Genomic DNA, 20,223 nt, shown 5'->3' on the forward strand with positions numbered 1-20,223 from the left:
TTGACTTTTGGAAACATTATAAAGTATGATCCATCAAAATACTGCCACAACTTAAAAAAAATAGGGGAGGATTTCACAAATGCCATTCCTATATCCAGTCTCACTTGGGAGTTGGAAGGAGGGAATAATCCTACGAGTAAGAAACGACAAGGGAAATTTTCTGATTTTCACTGCCCTCCCAACAAGATAATAAAAGTGCAGAAGGATGAGAGCCCCTCTGCATCTCTGGCTATGAGATCAAGACACTGTAGAGTAATAATGAAGAATCCACACTTAATACTGCAACAGACTGCTCAAGAAATACACAGTGATCCCATTACTCCTAAATCACACCGTGTACCTGATTCTGATAGTCAAAAACTTAAAAGAAACAAAAATAGCTTATCTAATGATGGTATCAAATTTGAAGGTGGATTAAGACTAATGATTGCAAGAGAAGAAAACTTTGGGAGAACTTCATGTTCCTCAGTAAATGAATCTGAAAATGATCCCTTTGAAGTTGTAAGAAATGATTTCAAATCAGATGTTCACAAACGGTCTTTAACAGATTTAGTCATCAAAAATAATGTTTCTTGCCTTGATAGTGAAGATAATGTTGTGGGTAATAATTGTGACTATGATTCAGGAGATACAGATGATGTTGCAATAAAAAAAAAAGTCGGTAAAATCAAAAATAATATGGAATTTTCACAAATGGAAAAGTCTATGTATAAGAAAACTTCTTTGAAAGATAAAAAAAACTGTGAGCTTTCTGATCATTATATTAAAGTACAAAAAAGAGAAAACAACGTAGAACTAGCTATCAACAACAGAGTTAAACATCTTAGTTGTAAATCTCTGTCCAAGTCCATTAGCAGTGAGGATGCTGATTCTGTGTCAGAATCAGTGAACTTTGAGGAAGATGAGTATAACACCATGATGAAAAACTCTCTCCATGTGACTTTTACTTTAGCTGACTTGGGACAGTTGGCTGGCAGTGACCTGAAGGCTTCAAAAGAAGATACTAAGAGTGAGGGCTGGGAAACCAGCTCCAAGTCTGACAGAGCCTCTGAAAGCCACAGGACTTCTGGTAGCCTCCATAGAAGTAAACACTGTATTTATCCTGAAGCGATTGTGGCTTCCCTTTTAGAAGGAGAAGAGAATGCCCCTGGAAAACAGAAATCAAATGAAAACAACTTAAAGCTAAAATTCCAGCCATTCAAGGGAACAGGTTGTCTCTATGGGAAGGAATTGGTGAAAAAATCTATGAAAGAGAATGTTGCCTCTGGCAATATTAATAAAAATCAAACTTCCTCGAAACTTCAGGATCCCATTAGCATGTCCCTGGAAAATATCCCATTGGGAAAACTAACTCCTTTTCAATGTGCAAAGAAAGCAGATGATCCAAACCATATTCAGCCTCAAAAGAGACAGTTCATTTTTAAGAGCCAAAATTACAAAGTGGTGTCCCCCAGCAGTTTAGATAAGGGAAGTATAATTCCTAGTTGTAGTCTGTTGACATTAAAAGATAAGAAATCTGCAAGTCTTGGTGCAGAGACTCCCAGGAGAGGCTTTGAGGAAGACTGTTGCCACAGGCCCACAACAACAGGAGAGGGATCTGAAAAGGGGCCTGACCAGAGCAGCCATGTGGTCCTTGAGAAATCTCCAGAGGTTTCCTCCAGGATGGACACTCAGGGAAGTGAAACTGACTTCCCACTTTCTATTGGGGGTTCATCAGACATTAATGCTAAGGACAAGCAAGCTGAAGATAATCAGAAACGTTTGGCAGCCTTAGAGGCAAGGAAGAAAGCAAAAGAATTACAAAAGAAGCTGGTTCATAATGCCCTGGCAAATTTGGTGAGTATATTTTCAGTTTCTGGTTTAACAAGAACTCTAAAATTGTATCCTTTGCTTTCCATGAAGGTAGTTATGCCCCTTAAGAGGTCAGTATGTTAGCACCCAGCAGTTTCATGTTTTATGTCCATGAGTTAGAAATTTTTATCACCATATATTTTTAATATATCTTGACAGAAGTGAGATTAAACTATTAGGAAAACATTTTTTATTTGTTTTTTTCTAGTTTTTTTCATGGTTCACTCTATTTTAGAAAATAGAACTGGTATAGTTATGTGTCCTGATATGTCTGAAATTACTTCCCAAGTAATTTACTTCCCAGTTACTTGGGATGTAAATCACCTTCCAAGTAATTTATAACTTGCCAAGATTTACTATAATGAGCCTTTATTCTTTAACAACTGTTAAGTCCCTATGAAGTTTTAGGTCTTCACTGTAAGTATTACATTTATAGAAGAGTTCAAGAATCATGGTCCCTGTCTCGGGTGGTCATTAGCTCATAGTGTGGTGAGCAGAGGGCAGTTGAGTTCCACAGACTAAGTGAGAAGTGTGCCTGTATGTTCTGGAAGTGCCTAGGAGGCACCAAGTTGGTCCAGATGATGGTGGGTAGGGGGTTTCTTCAGCCTGAACCGAGTCTAGTAAGAAGATCAGTATAAACTGGTTAGGCAGAGGTGAAAGAGTAGCAAGGGAAAAGAAAGGTATTTCTGAAGAGGGAGCAAGTTATACATAAGGGAACATCTGCAGTCAGTATGACTGAAATGTATAGAGTATGAGGTGGAAGAAATGAGTCTAGAGAAATAAATACGGGTTGTGACGAGGCTACGGAGGCTGGGCTTTATTCTTAAGGCTGTGAAAAAACTGAAGAACTTTAAGCAAAGGAATGAAGATCAGTTGTGTATATATTAGAACAGGAGTTGACAAACTGCAGCTCACAGGCCATGTAGCCCATAGTCTATGTTGGTAGAGCCTCGAAGTTAAGAATGTTTTTTACATTTTTAAGGCATTTTTTTAAAAAGGAATTATAGGCCCTGGCTGGTGTAGCTCAGTGGATCGAGCGTGGGCCTGCGAATCAAAGGATTGTGGTTCGATTCTCAGTCGGGGCACACGCCTGGGTTGCAGGTTCCTATCAGGGGACACATGAGAGGCAACCATACATTGATATATCTCTTCCTCTCTTCTTCCCTTCCCCTCTAAAGATAGATAGATAGATAGATAGATAGATAGATAGATAGATAGATAGATAAAATAAGGAATTATAGGATGGAGACCACAAAGCCTAAAATAGTTACTCTCTGGCTCTTTACAGAAAAAGTGTGCCAAATTCCGTTTAGGCCATGATGAACAACAAATTGAATGAGACAAATCTGGAACCAGGGACAGCTTTTGGGAAGTTGTGAGCCAAGGCACTAACAGTGGGAAAAGATTTAAAAGATCAAGAAAGTCCAGTTGGTGGGACTAGGTGATCAACTGGATATGGAGAGAAAGAGAACTCATAAGTTACTGTCTTGGGAAAATAAGTGATTAATGGTGTTCACTAGATAAAAAAGAATGGGAAGTAGACTAGAGAAGGAATGGAGACAAGGGGTTGTCTTAAGATGTGATGCCTTTGATGACTGCTCTAGGACGATCATCCAGAGGACAAGCCAACGCACATCATCTTTGGTTCTGACAGTGGAAGTGAGACAGAGATGTCCACTTGGGAGCAAAGCTGTCTGATAGAGAAACCAGCAAAAGTAAGAAGTTCAGGGTGTCTTGTGTGGGTATTCCTCTATTTCTGCAGATCCATTTCTGTCATTTGCATACCAAGACCTCCATATAATGCCAGGCTCAGTATAAAATCCACTGGGAGCCACAGTGAAACTCAAGCCCCCCCAGTCCACCACATACAGACTGCAGGGACCTTGGAGATTCTCACATGAGCCTCGCCTTCATGTCATCTACACAGTGACATCAATATTAGTGAAATCCTGTTGAAACTGTTCACTCATATAACAGCTCTCCCCTTTTTCCTCACACCCCCTCAGGCCAGGCTGCACCAGGCATCTCTGCACTAGTGGCCCGAAAGACCAAGTAACACTGAGTCAAGAGTTTCCATTCTAACCACCATTTGCCCTTTCCTGGGAGATGCATCTGGGTTGTGGGTTCTTAAATGTGAGAGGCAAGATTACATAATAAAAACACTGATTGCCTCGGTTTTTAATAAATGCTTCTGTCTTCATCTGCATAACAGGAATTCTTGAATAGAGCATCTGGGAAGCTATTTGACAGTGATGAGAAGGAATATGATTCTGAAGATGACAGTAGTAGATTCAGAATTAAACCTCAGTTTGAGGGTAGAGCTGGAAAGAAGGTTAGTAAAGTTTGAAAATAATAGAACTTGCAACATGTCCTTATTTTTCAACATAGTCCTTAAATCGAGGTAAGTTCAGGAAGACCTTGATCTTCACTCCTGCATTTAAAAGTTTTTTTGACAGTAAATTCTCAACTACTTGTTCTGACTGCTTTGTGGGTGGGTGAGGTTATACAAACAATAACTGGAATTTCAGGGTGCAGGGAGTGCACTTGGAGGGTCTTCCTGAGAAGCAATTTCTTGAGAATATGGCTATCAATTGTGTATTTTGTCTTCATAGCTCATGGATTTGCAGTCTCACTTTGGCCCTGATGATAGATTTCGAATGGACTCCCGATTTCTAGAAAGTGACAGTGAAGAGGAACAGGAAGGTAAATGACTCATTGTCCAAATAGTGCTGATGTCAGAGTTGGCACACCCTAAGAAGTCATCTAGCTCTTTTGCTTAAGTCATGGAGAAACTCTTTACCCCAAGACATTGAATCGTGAAGCTTATAATACAATGCTTAGCTTACTCAGTACTCCTTGAGTTCATTTGTACATATTAATTTATTTACAAAATTCACAAGTACTTGAAGCTGACAGAAATGACAGGAATAAATACATAGCATCCACCAGAGGCATCATCTTCCTCTGTCTCATCTGTGGTGTAAGAGACAAGGGGCAGGATTACTCTCTGGCAGTAGATTGGAAGGTCCAGGTGAGGCCATGGATGGAAGATGGTTAAGTCACACTTGACTTTCTAAAATAGTATTCATCTTCACTCCTACGTATATTGGGTTCCTCTCGTTAAAAGGAAATGTGCTATTGAGTGCTGTTCTACTTAAATTCATCATAATCTGGGTGTATGTAACAGTGATGATGCTATCAGAAGCATCCAAATTCTACTCTTTTTGACCTCCTTTTGTGTTTTTCGTAGCAGCCGTTCTAAACTTTCTCTTATCCTTAAGTGAGCTCCCTGCTTCCTTCAGTCATTTCTGAACTTGTTTCTTTATATTCTTTCTCTTCTTCTTGAGTTAATCTAACCTGCATCTTAATCCCCCTATTCATACATCCTTCTCACGTGCTGCTTTATCCTTCTGTTTTCTTCTAGCTCTGATCCTGTTTCTGCAATGAAAGGTGTCATAGATCCAAAAGGCCATTCCTTCACCCCTGCCAGTTTTTGAGTTGCCACTCCCATCTTTTCTTTTTAGTTCTACACATGAAAAAATAAATTATATCTAATTAAGAACCAGTTGATGTTCTTGTTAATACAGTCGTTGATTTGACTATATCAATTCTTTGAGATGATTATTATGTGTGTTGTACATTTCCAGAAACCAGAGTTCAAAGAGTAAGTTCTCCAGGGCCAACATCAACTTATGTTTCAGAGCTTCTCACTCAAAATCCCTCCCATTTTGAAAACAGGAACGGAGAGAATATTAGGAATAGCCTACATTTAGAAGCTAAACATAGCCGAGGCTAATGTGGCTCAGCAGAGTGAGTTCTAGCCTTCAAATCAAAGGGTTGCTGGTTCAATTCCCAGTCTAGGGCACATGCCTGGGTTGTAGGCCAGGTCCCCAGTGTGGGGTGTGTGTGAAAGACAACCACACACTGATGTTTCTCTCCCTCTCTTTCTCCCTCCCTTCCCCTTCTCTAAAAATAAATAAAGTCTTTAAAAAAAAGATGCTACACATAGAGGTTACTTTCTTCTACCACTTTGATCTCCTTACAGGTCTTCTGGTACAGGTTTCCCCAAAGCTCAGAATAACCAGTTCACCAGATGTAGTGGTATTTTCTCCAACTTCACCATCTTCAGCCTGCCTGTAGCATTTGTCACTGTTTACAATTCCTCCTTAAAATGTTCTCTTCCCTTTCCTTCCATTTAAATTCCTTCACTCCTAATTTTCCCTTGTCTCTAGATGTAGGTTGTTCCCAAGGTTCTATAAGTTCCTATTCCTTCATCCTTCTTTTGTACATGGGCAATTTCCAAATTTGGGTCATCTTTGATCTGGCTGTTCTGCTGAGTTCATCCTTTTCTTGGTGTCTCATGGATATTTCTTACAGGTTTCTGGGCCCATATTAAAATTCAAATCCCAACTTGAATTCCTCTCTCTCAGGTCCTCCAGACCTTTCTGTTTCTGTTGATGGCACTGCCTCTGTGTTTTGATTTGTTTCTTCCCTACTTTAGAGGTTCAGTTTTTTGTGAATTGCAAAGACAGTCTTGCAAATAAGCACCACAGGCAGCCTGCAAACACCTTGATCCCTTTCGTGTTCTACTTCCTAGTAGTCATTGTTAGCTTAAAATTGAAATTGTGATTTTCAAAGTGAAAACTTCTTGAATATTAATAGTTTCATATGATTCAATCTAATGCAGTTAAAACTCTTTTGTACTTTTAAAAAAAATTTTTATTTTATTGATTATGCCATTACAGTTCTATTCCCCCCCTTCATTCCCCTCCACCCTGCATCCCCCACCATTTCCTCCCCTTTAGTTTATGACCATGTGTCTCAAGTTCTTTAGATTCTATATTTCCCATACTATTCTTGCCCCCCCTATCAATTTTCTACCTACTGTCTATGCCACTTATTTTCTGTACCTACTCCCCCTCCCACTCCCCTGTCGCTAACTCTCCATGAGATCTTCATTTCTATGTTTCCGCTCCTGATCTAGCTGTCCTTTTAGTTTGCTTTTGTTTTAGATGTGGTTCTTAATAACTGTGAGTTTGCTGTCCTTTCACTGTTCATCTTTTTTATCTTCTTTTTCTTAGGTAAGTCCCTTTAACATTTCATATAATAAGGGCTTGGTGATGATGAACTCCTTGAATTTGATCTTATCTGAGAAGCATTTTATCTGTCCTTCCATCGTAAATGAGAGTTTTGCTGGATAGAGTAATCTTGGTTGTAGGTCTTTGGATTTCATGACTTGGAATACTTCTTTCCAGCCCCTTCTTGCCTATAAGGTCTCTTTTGAGAAATCAGCTGACAGTCTAATGGGAACTCCTTTGTAGGTGACTGTCCCCTTATCTCTTGCTGCTTCTAGGATTCTCTCCTTCATTTTACTCTTGGCTAATGTAATGATGATGTGCCTTGGTGTGTTCCTTCTTGGGTCCAACTTCTTTGGGACTCTCTGAGCTTCCTGGATTTCATGGAAGTCTATTGCCTTTGCCAGATTAGGGAAATTCTCCTTTATTATTTGTTCAAATAAGTTTTCCACTGGTGGCTGTTCCTTTCCCCCTTCTGGTACTCCTATAATTCAGATGTTGGAGCGTTTAAAGATGTCCTGGAGGTTCCTAAGTCCCCCCTCAGTTTTTTGAAGTCTTGTTTCTTCCTATTTTCCTGTTTGGTCACTTTTTCCTTCCTTCTGGTTCACTCCCTTGATTTGAGTCCCAGTTTTCTTTCTATCACTGTTGGTTTCCTGTGCAATTCCCTTCATTTCGATTAGTTTAGCCTTCATGTGTTCCTCTAATTTGTGACTAAAATCAACCAGTTCTGTGAGCATCCTGATCACCAGTGTTTTGAACTGTGCATCTGATAGGTTGGCTATCTCTTAGAAGCATTGGCTCTGGGGCTTTAAGCTCTTCTTCTTGAGTCACAATGTTTTGATCTGTTCGCACCCATTAAGTATGAGGAGTGGAGCCTTAGGTGTTCACCAGGTCAGGGCCTCTCAGGTCGCTGGGTTGTGATGCTGTATGTGGGGGCGGGGTCAGAACAGGGAAATGGAGGCCGCCTATGCTGCCTCCCGCCGCTGGGTCCTGCTTGGTCCCATCTCACTGCCCACTCCCTGGCAGTCTATCTGTGCTCGAATGCTCTACCACAGTAAACCCGCCACCCTGCACCCTTGCTTAGTCCCCCGGTCACTCACTGGGTTGCTCACTGGATCACTCACTGGGTCCGCCCCTTGCAACCCCATGCCTGGGATTCGTGCGCCTGAGTCCGTCTGACCGAGTGTTCCTGTGCAACCCCGCTCCACCAGCTGCTGGCTTCGCCCCTCTTACCGGTCAGCCTGAAGAATTTGTTGTTATCAGACTTCCGAAAAGTTCAATTTTTTGTGTTCTGGCTGTGTTTTCTGTTGCTAATATTCTCTTGTCTCTAAACTTGGTTGTGTGAGAAAGCACGGTGTCTCCACCTATGCCTCCATTTTGGCGGAAGTCTCTTTTGTACTTTTTTAAATGTTTGTTTTGTTTTCCTATACCTGCCATGCTGTCCTCCCTTTCCTCCTGATTATATTCCATTTGGTTTCATTTAAACATAATCTATATGTCCTTTGAACCCTCAGAAACTTTTGGGGCATCTTTGTAGAGAACTTTTTAAAAATCAGTGTTGTGTTTTACTTTTTGTTTCTTGGTTTATATCATGTGAAAAGTGGATAAGGTTTTTAAGGCTTAGACTTATTCTGTACTTCTGTTTGTAATCCAAACTATCTGTTTAACTTTCTTCCCTGATATTTGTCTTTTTCTAGTAGTTGAGAATAACAGGTTATTCTGTACACCCAGTGTGTATGCCTGTTGCTCTCTTCCTGCAGTATTACTGCATCAAAGGCTGAAGTAACTGTCTACTAATGTATATTAGGTGTAAAATTACCATCTTTCACTTTTAGATTTATACGTAATTTAGATTATATCGTTAGAATGTTAATAAATTCAGTTTGGGATAACTTTAGGTTTGCAGTTAATATCTCTCTCTATACATTTGTTGGTCTTTATTTCAAAACTGTTATACTTGCCAATGAAATGCAGATTCAATTTTTATAATTACAAATAAAAATGAGACTTTTGTTTGCTGGTCATACAACTTCTGGATACATTGGCATTGAGGGTCTTGGAGATAGGCAGATTAGCAAAATGAGGTTAAGCTTTTCTTTTTATTTTAATGTGTTCAGGTGAATGGTAAATACTTGATGATTGAGACTTCTCAAGTTATATTTGCCAAGAGATTACTAATTGTCTTTTTCCCTCTAAGAGGTAAATGAAAAGAAAACTACTGAGGAAGAAGAGCTTGCTGCAGAAAAGTTGAAAGCCCTGAATATTATGCAGAGTATTTTGCATATCAGCTTAAGCAATTCTGCAAGCAAAGGATCAGTTGCTGCTAAGAGATTTAAGTATGGTTTATGTCTGTCTCATTCCACCTTATTTTCCTTTGCCATAAGTGCCTTCTTGAACTCAGTGTAAAACTAGGCCATTTCAAACTTCCTGAGTTGGGGCAGTGGCAGTATGTATTAAGACCCTTAAAAATATATTTACCTTTGACCCAGTGATTCAATGTCAGGAAACTAATCTTAAGTTATTTCTTAGATAGCATAGCAGCATTGCTTCCATTAGTCAAACAGACAGTGGTTTAAATGGTAATAAATATATTATAGAAAATTTTAAAAATGTAAGGTGGAGAAACTGATATTAATAATGCCTGTATACCAGCTTCTACAGTCACCAACATGTGACCAGTTTTCTTTTCTGTATCTTTATGCACTTGCTTCTACTTTCCCCCCTGAAATATTTTATGTAGATCCCAACAGTATATCATTTTATTTGTGTATACTTTAGTATGTTTAAAATAATTTTTAATATTAACAAAAATCCAGGGAAACTCAAAACTAGATAACTTAAAATATGATTATTTCTAATGAGGTTTTAATATTATATAACTTTGTCTTGCTCAAAAATCAGAATAGCTCCAATGTTGAATTACAGTTTGCTATTAACTTTTTGTATTAGTGTTTTGATTTATCTCTTCGAACTTACCACTCTTTTTTTTACATAGGGACATCATACACTATGATCCAACAAGACACGACCATGTCACTTATGAAAAAAAGAGAGATGATAAACCAAAAGAAAGGTAAATCAAGCTGGTTCTTTTAGTAGCAGGATCATATGAATTAATCTTATTTCAGACAATGAAAAAAGTAGATAGATAGTAACCAATATCCCATCCATTGGCCTCCACTGTATTTAGTTTAAGAGCAGAGGAGGAAAAAGTTAGTGTGGAGTTAATGGATATGGTGGAGAGAGCCGTACCTTTGACAAAGGAATCTCATGCATTTAAATTATGATAGGTGTTCCGACTTTAGTATGGTGCGTTGTACTTATATTAGTTTCTTATAGCAACTGTGATAGATTACCACAAACTTGGTAGCTTAAAATCACAAAAATTATTTTTTCACAGTTCAGGAGGCTAGAATTCTGAAATCAAGGGTATTGGAAGGCCTGCTTTTCTTCTGGAGATTCAGAGTAAAAATCCATTTCACATGTCTCTCAGCTTCAGGTGACTGTCAGCAATTCTTGGAATTCCTTGGCTTGTGGCTACGTTACTTCGATCTTTGCCTCCATCTTTACATGGCCTCCTCTCTTCTGTGTTTGTGTCATCTTATGTCTATTACAGGAATACTTGTGACTGCATTTAGAGCCTACCTAGATAATCCTGGGTAATCTCTTTGTTACAAGGTCCTAACCACTCTACAAAGACCTTTTTTCCAAATAAGGTAACATTTACAGGTTCTAGGAATTTGGGCCTGGACATAAATCTTTTGGGGGCATCCATTCAATCCACTACTTGACTCTGGTAGGAGCTTCTATTTCTTATAGATAAGCTGTCAGTTTGATAAATATGCCAAATATATGAAGCAAACAGTAATGTGACCTGGCTTAATTCCTTCATTTTTCCACTGTTACAGTCACTAAATATATGTGGTACCTTGAATTAGATCCTGGAACAAAAAAGACATTTGTGGAGAAACTGGTAAAATGAAAATAAAGTTTGTGTTTAGTTGCTAGTAACGTAACCATGTTAATCTTGCAGTTTTGAGAATTGTATCACATTTATATAAGACTCTACCATGAGAGGAAACCATGTGAAGTTTATTTAGGAATGCTGTACTTTCTTTGTAACTTTTTTGTAAGTCTAAAATAATTCTAAAATTAAAGGTTTCCTTTGAAAAGGATCACATATCAGACCAAAGTAGAACTAGCATAAATACTCCCTGCAATATAAAAACTTTTTATGTTATTTATGATAATCCACATTGCTACATAAGTGGAAGGTGTCTTGTATAATATATTAATTTTATTTACATCTGGGGTGTATTATCTATTGCCACATAACAAATTGTCCATAACTTAGCATGTTAAAACCACAAACATTTATTTCAAACCACAATATCTACCCCCTGGCTACAAATTGTGTACATTCCTACCACATATATAATATTCACTTTTACCCAAAACTCCCCAGAAGACTTAGCTCTCTACAGTATTCGTTCAGAATCCGGGTCATCCAAATCAGATCTAGGTGCATATGAGGCTTATCTGTTGTTCTTTGAATACAAAACCTTGAGTACAGTGTTCTTTTCTTTTTTTTTTTTATTTTGGGAGAGTGGGAAAGGAAGGGAGAGAAACACCAATCGGTTTTCTCTCACATGCCCCCAAATGCGGACATGGCCCACAACCGAAATATGTGCCCTGATTGAGAATCAAACCAGCGATTTTTCAGTTCGCAGGCCAGCACTCAATCCACTGAGGCACAGCCAGGGCGAGTGCAGTTTTTTCAATTAGAAGACCTATGAATGTGATGTGCTACAATCATAGACAAACCAATGTAAGCACTACTACCCAATGGAAGAAAACAGAAGACACGAAGGGGTCGTCACTGGTTTAGGAGTTCTGAAATAAATCTAGATAGCCAGATGTTGTGAGATCTTTTATTAGAACTGAGAGCCTGAGAGTAATTCTCCATAGTTCTTGACTCTGCCTTTTAAGGTCATCCTTGTGTTTTTAATACATATGTTTGCAGCTCAGTGATTGTCTCATCCAGTTTTGGGGTTTTAGGAATATGGGAGTTTGAAAGCCTGTACATGGTGGAATGTCTTTGTATTTATCAGTCCAAGCTAGGTGTGTTTCTGTTAATATTGATATAATTCTCTTAAAATATTTGTGAATCTCTTGTGAATATTCTTGGGGTTTATTGTATTAGACAAAGCCACACCAGAAATCATTTTGAGATCAGCCCATCTTACTGTGAGCTTCTGCTGAGATACATCAACTTTAAACGCCTTACAAGCCTTATTGTTTGACCAATTGTTCTTTCTGACCTATGTGTTATGTCTTAACAAAGGATTTTGTTTTATATGTAGACTGGAGCATACAGATTTTCTGCAAAAGGTCAGATGGTAAAACATTTGGCTTTGCAGGGAAGGTGGTCTGCTACAGTGACTTCACTTGGCCTCTGTAGCAAATGAGGGAGCCTGTGTTCCAATAAAACTATGAGCAGGACACTGACGTTTGTGTTACATAATTTCTGAATGTAATGAAATCATCTTTTACTTTTTTCCCCAACTATTTAAACTATAAAAATATTCTTTGTGGTGCATACATAAATATGTAGCAGCCTGGATTTGGCCCATTTGCTGTAGGTTGCCAACATCTACTTTAGACCATATTTTTCTGAGAGTCTAAGATTTGATCTTTTCTTAGAACCCATTTATTACATTTTATGTCATTTGTCTTCTGAAGATTAGGAGTCTTCCATACCATGAGATTCTGACTTTTTATAAATTTTTTTTCCACTGGTTTTATTGTCTCTGCTCACATTTTATGGTAAGCAGCAAGACAAGTAACAGCAAATACCTTCATCACCTTCCTGGATATCTCCCTAGTTAGATCACCTGTTGATTAGGCACATTTTCTGATTTCCACTGTAATAAAGATGACAGTGTGGCTAAACTTTCTGTTGCTACTTAGCAAGGATCCCCTTTCCTTCAGTTTCTAGTAGCATCACCTCACTTTTCTGCAAGCCCTCCTTATTGCATCCTCCTTACAGGCCATATAGTTTCTACTAACAGTTTCTTTAAGGCTCTTTATGCTTTTGCTAATTTCTGCCTATTGCTTGGCAGTATTCCTTGGCACTCCTACATTTAAGTTTATATTACACCCCACTAATGGGTCCCCAAATCTGTATAAATTACGTATTGCTGTATTAAAAATTGCCCCAAAATGCAACACATTGAAACTCAAACATTTATTAGGTTCCAGTTTCTCTAGGACAGGAATTTGGGAGTGCTTCTAGATAGTTCTAGTTCAGGGGGTCTCAAAAGGTTGCAGTCAAGATGTAAACTAGGGCCCTGGCTGGTGTAGCTCAGTGGATTGAGCGTGGGCCTGCAAACCAAAGGGTTGCCAGTTCAATTCCTAGTCAGGGCACCTGCCTAGGTTGTGGGCCAGGTCCTCAGTGGGGGCTGCGTGAGAGGAAACCACACGCTAATGTTTTTCTCTCTCTTTCTCCTTCCCTTCCCCTCTCTCTAATTAATTAATTAATTAATCAATTAATTAATATGTTTTTAAAGGATGTAAATTAGGGTTATAGTATCTGAAGGTTTGAGATCTATTTGCAAGATGGATCAGGCACAGGGTCATTGGCAGTAAGTCTCAGTTCCTTGCCCCGTTGGCCTGTCCACTTGGCAATTTGAGTACCCTTACAACATGGCAACTGCTTCCCCCAAAGCCAGTGATCTAGAAAAGGGAGAGAGTGTGGAGAAAACCAAACTTTATTCTATGACCCTAGTGTCAGTCGTTACACACCATCACATCTGCCTTATTCTATTGGTTAAAGAAATTAAGTCCAGCCCACACTCAAGGAATGGGATAATTCATCTTACCCCTTAGAGAAGGAAGTATCAAAGGATCTTTAGACCACTTTAAAACCACTACTACATGGATCAATGGTAGTCACTTGGAACTGTCTAAAGGACCCCATTTTTTATACACATTGCTTTCATAGGAGGCATAGTTCTTAAACCGTATCTAGGTTGGAAGTATTAAACCGTATCACAAATTTCTTACTGTGAGCCCTGGCTGGTGTAGCTCAGTAGACAGTGTGGGCTGTGAACCAAGGGAAAGCCAGTTCGATTCCCGGTCACGTCACATACCTGGGTTGTGACCAGGTCCCCAGTGGGGGACACACAGGAGGCAACCACACATTGGTGTTTCTCTCCCTCTCTTTCTCCTTCCCTTCTACTCTCTCTAAAAATAAGTAAATAAAAACTTAAAATTTTTTTCTTAATGTGAGATAGTCTCCACCACTTAGATGATCATTTAAGACATCTTGTTCACTTACTACTTAATACAGTTAAAATTCTAGCCCTGATACCTGGAGTCAATTCTAATAGTAAAATGGATTTTAATCTTTTATTAACTAAAAGCTTGATATTGAAAACTGCCATGTAACTCTTTATCAAAGATCAAAGAGAAAAGCATCTCTCCTAAATATAGAGCAGATTTATAGCACTATAAAAATTTCATTCCAAAACTAGACATAGCATATTTATAATTCATTTTTAAAGCAGAATTATAACTAAAGCCTTTTCTGCCAGTTTTGTAAACTCATCAGAATTTTCGAACTTTGGAAGGTTTTAGATTGATTTATCATGTTCATTTTGCAGGTAAGGAAACTGAGGTACATTGGGGTTAAGTGAGTCTTTTAACTCAAAGCTAGTATCTCAGGTTTAATTTCTGAATTGTAGTTCAGAGGATAAGAAACATGACTCATGTTTACTGGAGTTGTTTGAAATAGTTTTGTGTATAAAAAGCTTAATGGTCAAGATTCTGTTTTTATAAGCATAGTTTTATAAATGTGGATCCTGCTGGATTTTGAAAGGATGGAATTAAATTTAGTCATGTTATTGTCCTTTTTTGATTTTTGGAAATTGTCCAAACATTGACTGTTCCATTTTGGTGCACATGTTTATGTCAATGCAGCAAAGCAAAGCGAAAGAAGAAAAGAGAGGAAGCTGAGAAGCTACCTGTGGTGTCTAAAGAAATGTATTACAAAATTGCTATGGATTTAAAAGAAATATTCCAAGCTACAGAAGATACCAATGAAAAGGAAGGCGTGCTCTGGAATGAAGACTGTGATGGAGAGAAAGCCAAGGAAGTCCATGACCCTGCAGTTTTGAAGACTAGGGCCAAGCAGTCCAGCGGGTTCACATTTTCCTTTTTTGATTCAGACACTAAAGATATAAAGGAAGGTACTTTTATTTTTTAAACAATTTCATACTAGACAGTTGAAACTTAATTCACTGAGTCTACAGTAAGTGTAGTTATTTAACATTACCTGAAGAAAGGGGTTTTTTTTACACCTAGATAAACAACATGAAGTTCAATATCACATGATCATAAATGCAATGTTCCTGGAGCTGTGTTTAACAGAGCAAAACATTGTTTCTGCTTTAAGGGAGCAAACTTCTAGCCAGTTGAAGGGAAGCTGGAGAGTAATGTGCAGCATGTCTTCTATAGAGTAGAAAGAAATCATGAAGTACAGTTAGTCAAGTATTTAGTTTCATATCTTAAATGCATGTGGAGAAGCCATGACTTATGGAAAGCCACAACTACGAGTATATGGTAAAGTAAAGGAAGAAATAGATAACATTGGCTTGATGCAGATATGCTATTTCATCAATATGTCAGTTGTTTCGAACTTTGTCCTTGAAGAGTTGCCAGAATCTAAAGAAAAGTATCAAAAACAGTATGTATGTGTAGTTTTGCATTACATTTCAGAAGATTTACTTCTGAAGGCCAATATAGTACAAAAGTTAACAACGCTTGTTCTTAGGGGGCTACTCTTCACCTAGTAGTCAGAACGGAAGTTCAGCCTTTGTGGAACTTCACTGAAAAAACTACTATAGATCTATGTAGTAGAATACATGCACACCTAACTACAATGGTTTCTGCTTGAAAGATCAGCAGTTAAAAATGAGTATTAAGTCTCCTCAGCAACCTGGAAGGTGTGTTTTAAGTTGGGAAATTTGGGAGACTTTTGAGGTGACTGTCTACATCTTTTATCAGTACTTTTTTCAGCAGTTCTAGAAAGAGGTTTTGGAAATTGAAAATGTAAACATATATACCTTTTCTCATCTATGTAAAAGCAGGAGGGAAACCTGACTTCACTACATTGTGTTAGATTTCTCATGCTACCATAGGTGCCACGCTTATTTTGTTTGTTTTTTAAATTATGTTCCCCATTTATAAACCTTTATTTTTTTATATCTTTTTATGATATTACTATATTCCTTTTAAGATTACCCTAGCAATGCCAAAAATATGACAGTAGCTTCTCCCTGTTTAAAATCTTAAAAGTTACTACCTATTTTTAATGATTAAGATATTGTCAATATACAGAGATATGCTAACATGGTGAAAGTAATCAAATGGGTATGTTCAGAAATACTTGGTGATTAGTTTTAATCCTGTCATCTTTTATTATCATGACAATATAGAGACCTATAAAGTTGAGACAGTGAAACCTGGTAAGAATTCCTGGCAGGGAGCTTCTTATTTCAAAGATGGCAGTTCAGAAGAAGAAGATGTTTCTGAGGAAACAAATGACATAAAGCCCAGACCTGGGTAAGTAAATTGTTACTATATAGGTATACCTTATAATTTATAAAAGCTGAGTTAGACATGCTTTAGAAATATTCTAGAAGTATCTAAGCTTACCTTTCAAGACAACTTAATTTTCTTCTCTTAGATTCTTTAGAGAATTCTGTGGCCTTTTTGTAATGAGGAGCAAATTTCCTTTTCTTGAGATATGGATAGCACAGGGGGCAGGGATATGATGTGTACAGGGAAAGGAGAGTCACACTGTTCTAAAAGGAGGATTTTGCAGCTACCAGCTCATGGGAAACATTGGCAAACAAGGTGGCAATGGTAGGGGTGAGAGTATCAACAACTGTTGTGGGGAAGATAGCGCTTGTACTTAAAAAACTCTTCATCACCAAAGTATCAGATAAAAGAGAAGAATGTTGACTAGAAAGCATGAAGTCACTTTAATTCAGCAAAATAAGCAAAACACAAAGCATACTTAAAGAATAGTTTGTTTATATTTCCAATGTAAATATGGCTTCTCAAATATAGAAATTAATCAACCAATCTCTTTGTCTAGAGAAATATCATTACCTGAGAAAGAGACCACTAGATTTTTCTTTTTCTCCAAGAATGACGAAAGACTTCATGGTGAGTGCATTTTTTGATTAAATGGTATAGAACTGGTAGTAGTACAGCTTTCAGCACTGCATGTTCTGATCTAATAACATGCATCCAAGTAAGAACTGTTTGGCAAAAATTCTAACCCTTTGCATAATCATGTTGTTTAGCCCACTCTGTTAGACTGATACAGGTTGACTTATAAAGCTGAAAGGCTGAGAGCTCCACCTACTACCTCCCTCACTCTTTTATGATCCTTAACAAGAGCTTGTTTTGCTTGGGGGAATTCCTTAAACAGTAGAAAAAACAATCTTACATTTTTAGTACACAAGTTCATGTGAACACTCTGAGGTTGTTGGTGAACTTCTCATTTCTTAAATCCTAGCACAAAGATAAACCAAGTTACATAATAGTAAATTGTACATAAACAATAAAATCCTAGAAACTTTACATTTTCATCTTATAAGAAAACAAAATATTTATGAAAATTAGCATAAATCCTTACATCTGCAGTAAGGAAATCCGCACCCAGGGATTCCAGACAAATCTAGAACTACAGTTGTTTCCCCAGAGGAGCCCTAGATCATGCCTATTCATTCTGGACAAGAAGGCAGCATAGGTAACATGGTACTTGCCTCCTTCCACAACCACATCAAAAATATAACTAAACTACAGGACTTCTGGCCAAGATGGAGGTGTAGATAGATAACACTGTGCCTCTTCACACAACCAAAAGAAGGACAACAAATTTAAAAACAAAAAACCACCAGCAATCCCAGAAAATCTAACTGTATGGAAGTCTAATAACCAAGGAGTTAAAGAAACATTCATCCAGACGAGTAGAAGGGGTGAAGATGAGCAGCCGGGCAAAGCGGTCTCATGGCAAGGAGGAAGCTGGCAGAGCAGAAGGTCCCACATTCGTGTGCAGATAAACGAGGAGGAACAACTAGGGAGTGAGACAGACTCTTAACCCAGGGTTCCAGTGCAGGGAAATAAAGAAACATCTGATTGAAAACACCTGCGGGGGGTTGAGTTGGCAGCGGAAAAAACTCCCAGCATCAAAGGAGAGTTCATTGAAGAGACCCATGGGGTTCTAGAACATACACAAGCCCACCCACCTGGGAACCAGCACCAGAGGGGCCCAATTTGATTGTGGGAAGTGGGAGAAGTGACTGAAAACCCAGCAGAGAGCAGAGCAAGCAGCACTGTCCCCTCCCCCACAGAGAGCATCACAACTCAGCAACCTGGGTTGCCCTACCCTTGTGAACACCTAAGGCTCTGCCTGTTACTACGTAATAGGTACAACAAGACCAAAAAAAAAAAAAAAATGGCCCAAATGAAAGAACAGATCAAAGTTCCAGAAAAAATAGAGCTAAGTGACAAAGAGATAGCCAGCCTATCAGATTGGCTATCTGATAGGTTAGATACAGTTTAAAACACTGGTAATCAAGATGCTCACAGAATTGGTTGAATTTGGTCACGAATTACATGAAAAAATGAAGGCTATGCTAAATGAAATAAAGGAAAATGTACAGGGGACCAACAGTGATGAGAAGGAAACCAGAACTCAAATCAACGATGTTGACCAGAAGGAAGAAAGAAACATTCAACCAAAACAGAATGAATTGAATTTTTTCAATTCAACAAAAATGGAAAAAAATAAGGAGAGGCTTAGGAACCTCCAGGACATGTTTAAATGTTCCAACATCTGAATCATAGGGGTGCCAGAAGGAGAAGAGGAAGAGCAATAAATGGAAAACTTAAAATAATGAAGGAGAACTTCCCCAATCTGGCAAAGGAAATAGACTTCCAGGAAGTCCAGGAAGCTCAGAGAGTCCCAAAGAAGTTGGACCCAGGAAGGAACATACCAAGGCACATCATAATTACATTACCCAAGATTAAAATGAAGGAGAGAATTCTAGAAGCAGCAGGAGAAAAAGGGACAGTCACCTACAAAGGAGTTCCCATCAGACTATCAGCTGATTTCTCAAAAAAACCTTACAGGCAAGAAGGGGCTGGAAAGAAGTAATTCTACATCATGAGAGGCAAGGTCCTATACCCAAGATTACCCAGGAAAGCTATCATTTAGAATGGAAGGGCAAATAAAGTGCTTCCCAGATAAGGTCAAGTTAAAGGAATTCATCATCATTAAGCCTTTATTATATGAAATGTTGAAGGGATTTATCTAAGAAACGATAAAAAATATGAACGGTAAAATGACAACAAATTCAGTTATTAACAACCAAACCTGAAAGGAAAACAAACTAAGCAAACAACTAGAACAGGAAAAGAATCACAGAAATAGAGATCAAATGGAGGGATAGCAACAGGGGAGTGGGAGGAGGAGAGGGGGGAAAAGGTACAGAGGAGAAGTAGCATAGATGGTAGGTAGAAAATAGATGGGGGGGTAACAATAGTATGGGAAATACAGAAGCTAAAGAACTTATAAATATGACACATGGACATGAACTAAAGTGGGGGAATGTGGGTGGGAAGGGATGTTCAGGGCGGAGGCTAATAAAGGGGGAAAATAAGACAATTGCAATAGCATAATCAATATATATATATATATATATATATATATATATATATATATATGGTTTATGTGCTAGGATTGAAGAAATGAGAAGTTCAACAACAACCTCAGAGTTTTCACATGAACTTTTAGTGTACTAAAAATGTAGGATTGGTTTTTCTACCATTTAAGCAATTCCCCCAAACAAAACAAGCTCATTAAGGATCATAAAAGAGTGTGTGTGTGTGTGTGTGTGTGTGTGTGTGTGTGTGTGTGTGTGTAAACTACAGAACAATCATCATTCACAGCTACCTGAAACTGAGCTGAAGGGAAGTCCTACAGCTAAGGATATAAGAAAGGCACAAGACTGGTAGGGTTGGAGACATGGAACAGACTAGTCCAACACCTACATGTGGCAGATAATAATCGAGAAGAATATCTTAGCTGCAGAGGTGCCACCTGAGAGTGAAGTGTCACAGTCCCACACCAGGTTTCCCAGCCCAGAGTTCCAGTGACAGGAAGAGAAGTCCCTATGACTTCTAACTCTAAAAACTAGCAGGCAGCCCTGGCTGGTGTAGC

The 20,223-nt window shown here is 38.4% G+C and overlaps 2 protein-coding genes across 4 annotated transcripts in view; one reads left to right on the forward strand and one right to left on the reverse strand.

The window, feature by feature from the left end:
- The window catches only part of CENPP (centromere protein P), a 377,506-nt gene that overhangs the window by 350,285 nt on the left and 6,998 nt on the right, over nucleotides 1-20,223 (reverse strand). The gene's annotated exons all lie outside the window — the stretch shown is intronic.
- Nucleotides 1-20,223, forward strand: part of NOL8 (nucleolar protein 8) — a 41,979-nt gene that overhangs the window by 19,335 nt on the left and 2,421 nt on the right. The window contains exons 7-15 of the mRNA XM_037157084.2: nucleotides 16-1,836; nucleotides 3,456-3,566; nucleotides 4,064-4,183; nucleotides 4,464-4,554; nucleotides 9,124-9,262; nucleotides 9,922-9,999; nucleotides 14,907-15,175; nucleotides 16,424-16,550; nucleotides 17,089-17,159. Coding sequence (XP_037012979.2) covers nucleotides 16-1,836; nucleotides 3,456-3,566; nucleotides 4,064-4,183; nucleotides 4,464-4,554; nucleotides 9,124-9,262; nucleotides 9,922-9,999; nucleotides 14,907-15,175; nucleotides 16,424-16,550; nucleotides 17,089-17,159 — 2,827 coding nt within the window. The remainder of the gene's footprint in view (nucleotides 1-15; nucleotides 1,837-3,455; nucleotides 3,567-4,063; nucleotides 4,184-4,463; nucleotides 4,555-9,123; nucleotides 9,263-9,921; nucleotides 10,000-14,906; nucleotides 15,176-16,423; nucleotides 16,551-17,088; nucleotides 17,160-20,223) is intronic.

Source organism: Artibeus jamaicensis, unplaced genomic scaffold (assembly GCF_021234435.1).
Source record: "Artibeus jamaicensis isolate MK-2021 breed Jamaican fruit bat unplaced genomic scaffold, CSHL_Jam_final contig_288, whole genome shotgun sequence".
NCBI classification, from domain to species: Eukaryota; Metazoa; Chordata; class Mammalia; order Chiroptera; family Phyllostomidae; genus Artibeus; species Artibeus jamaicensis.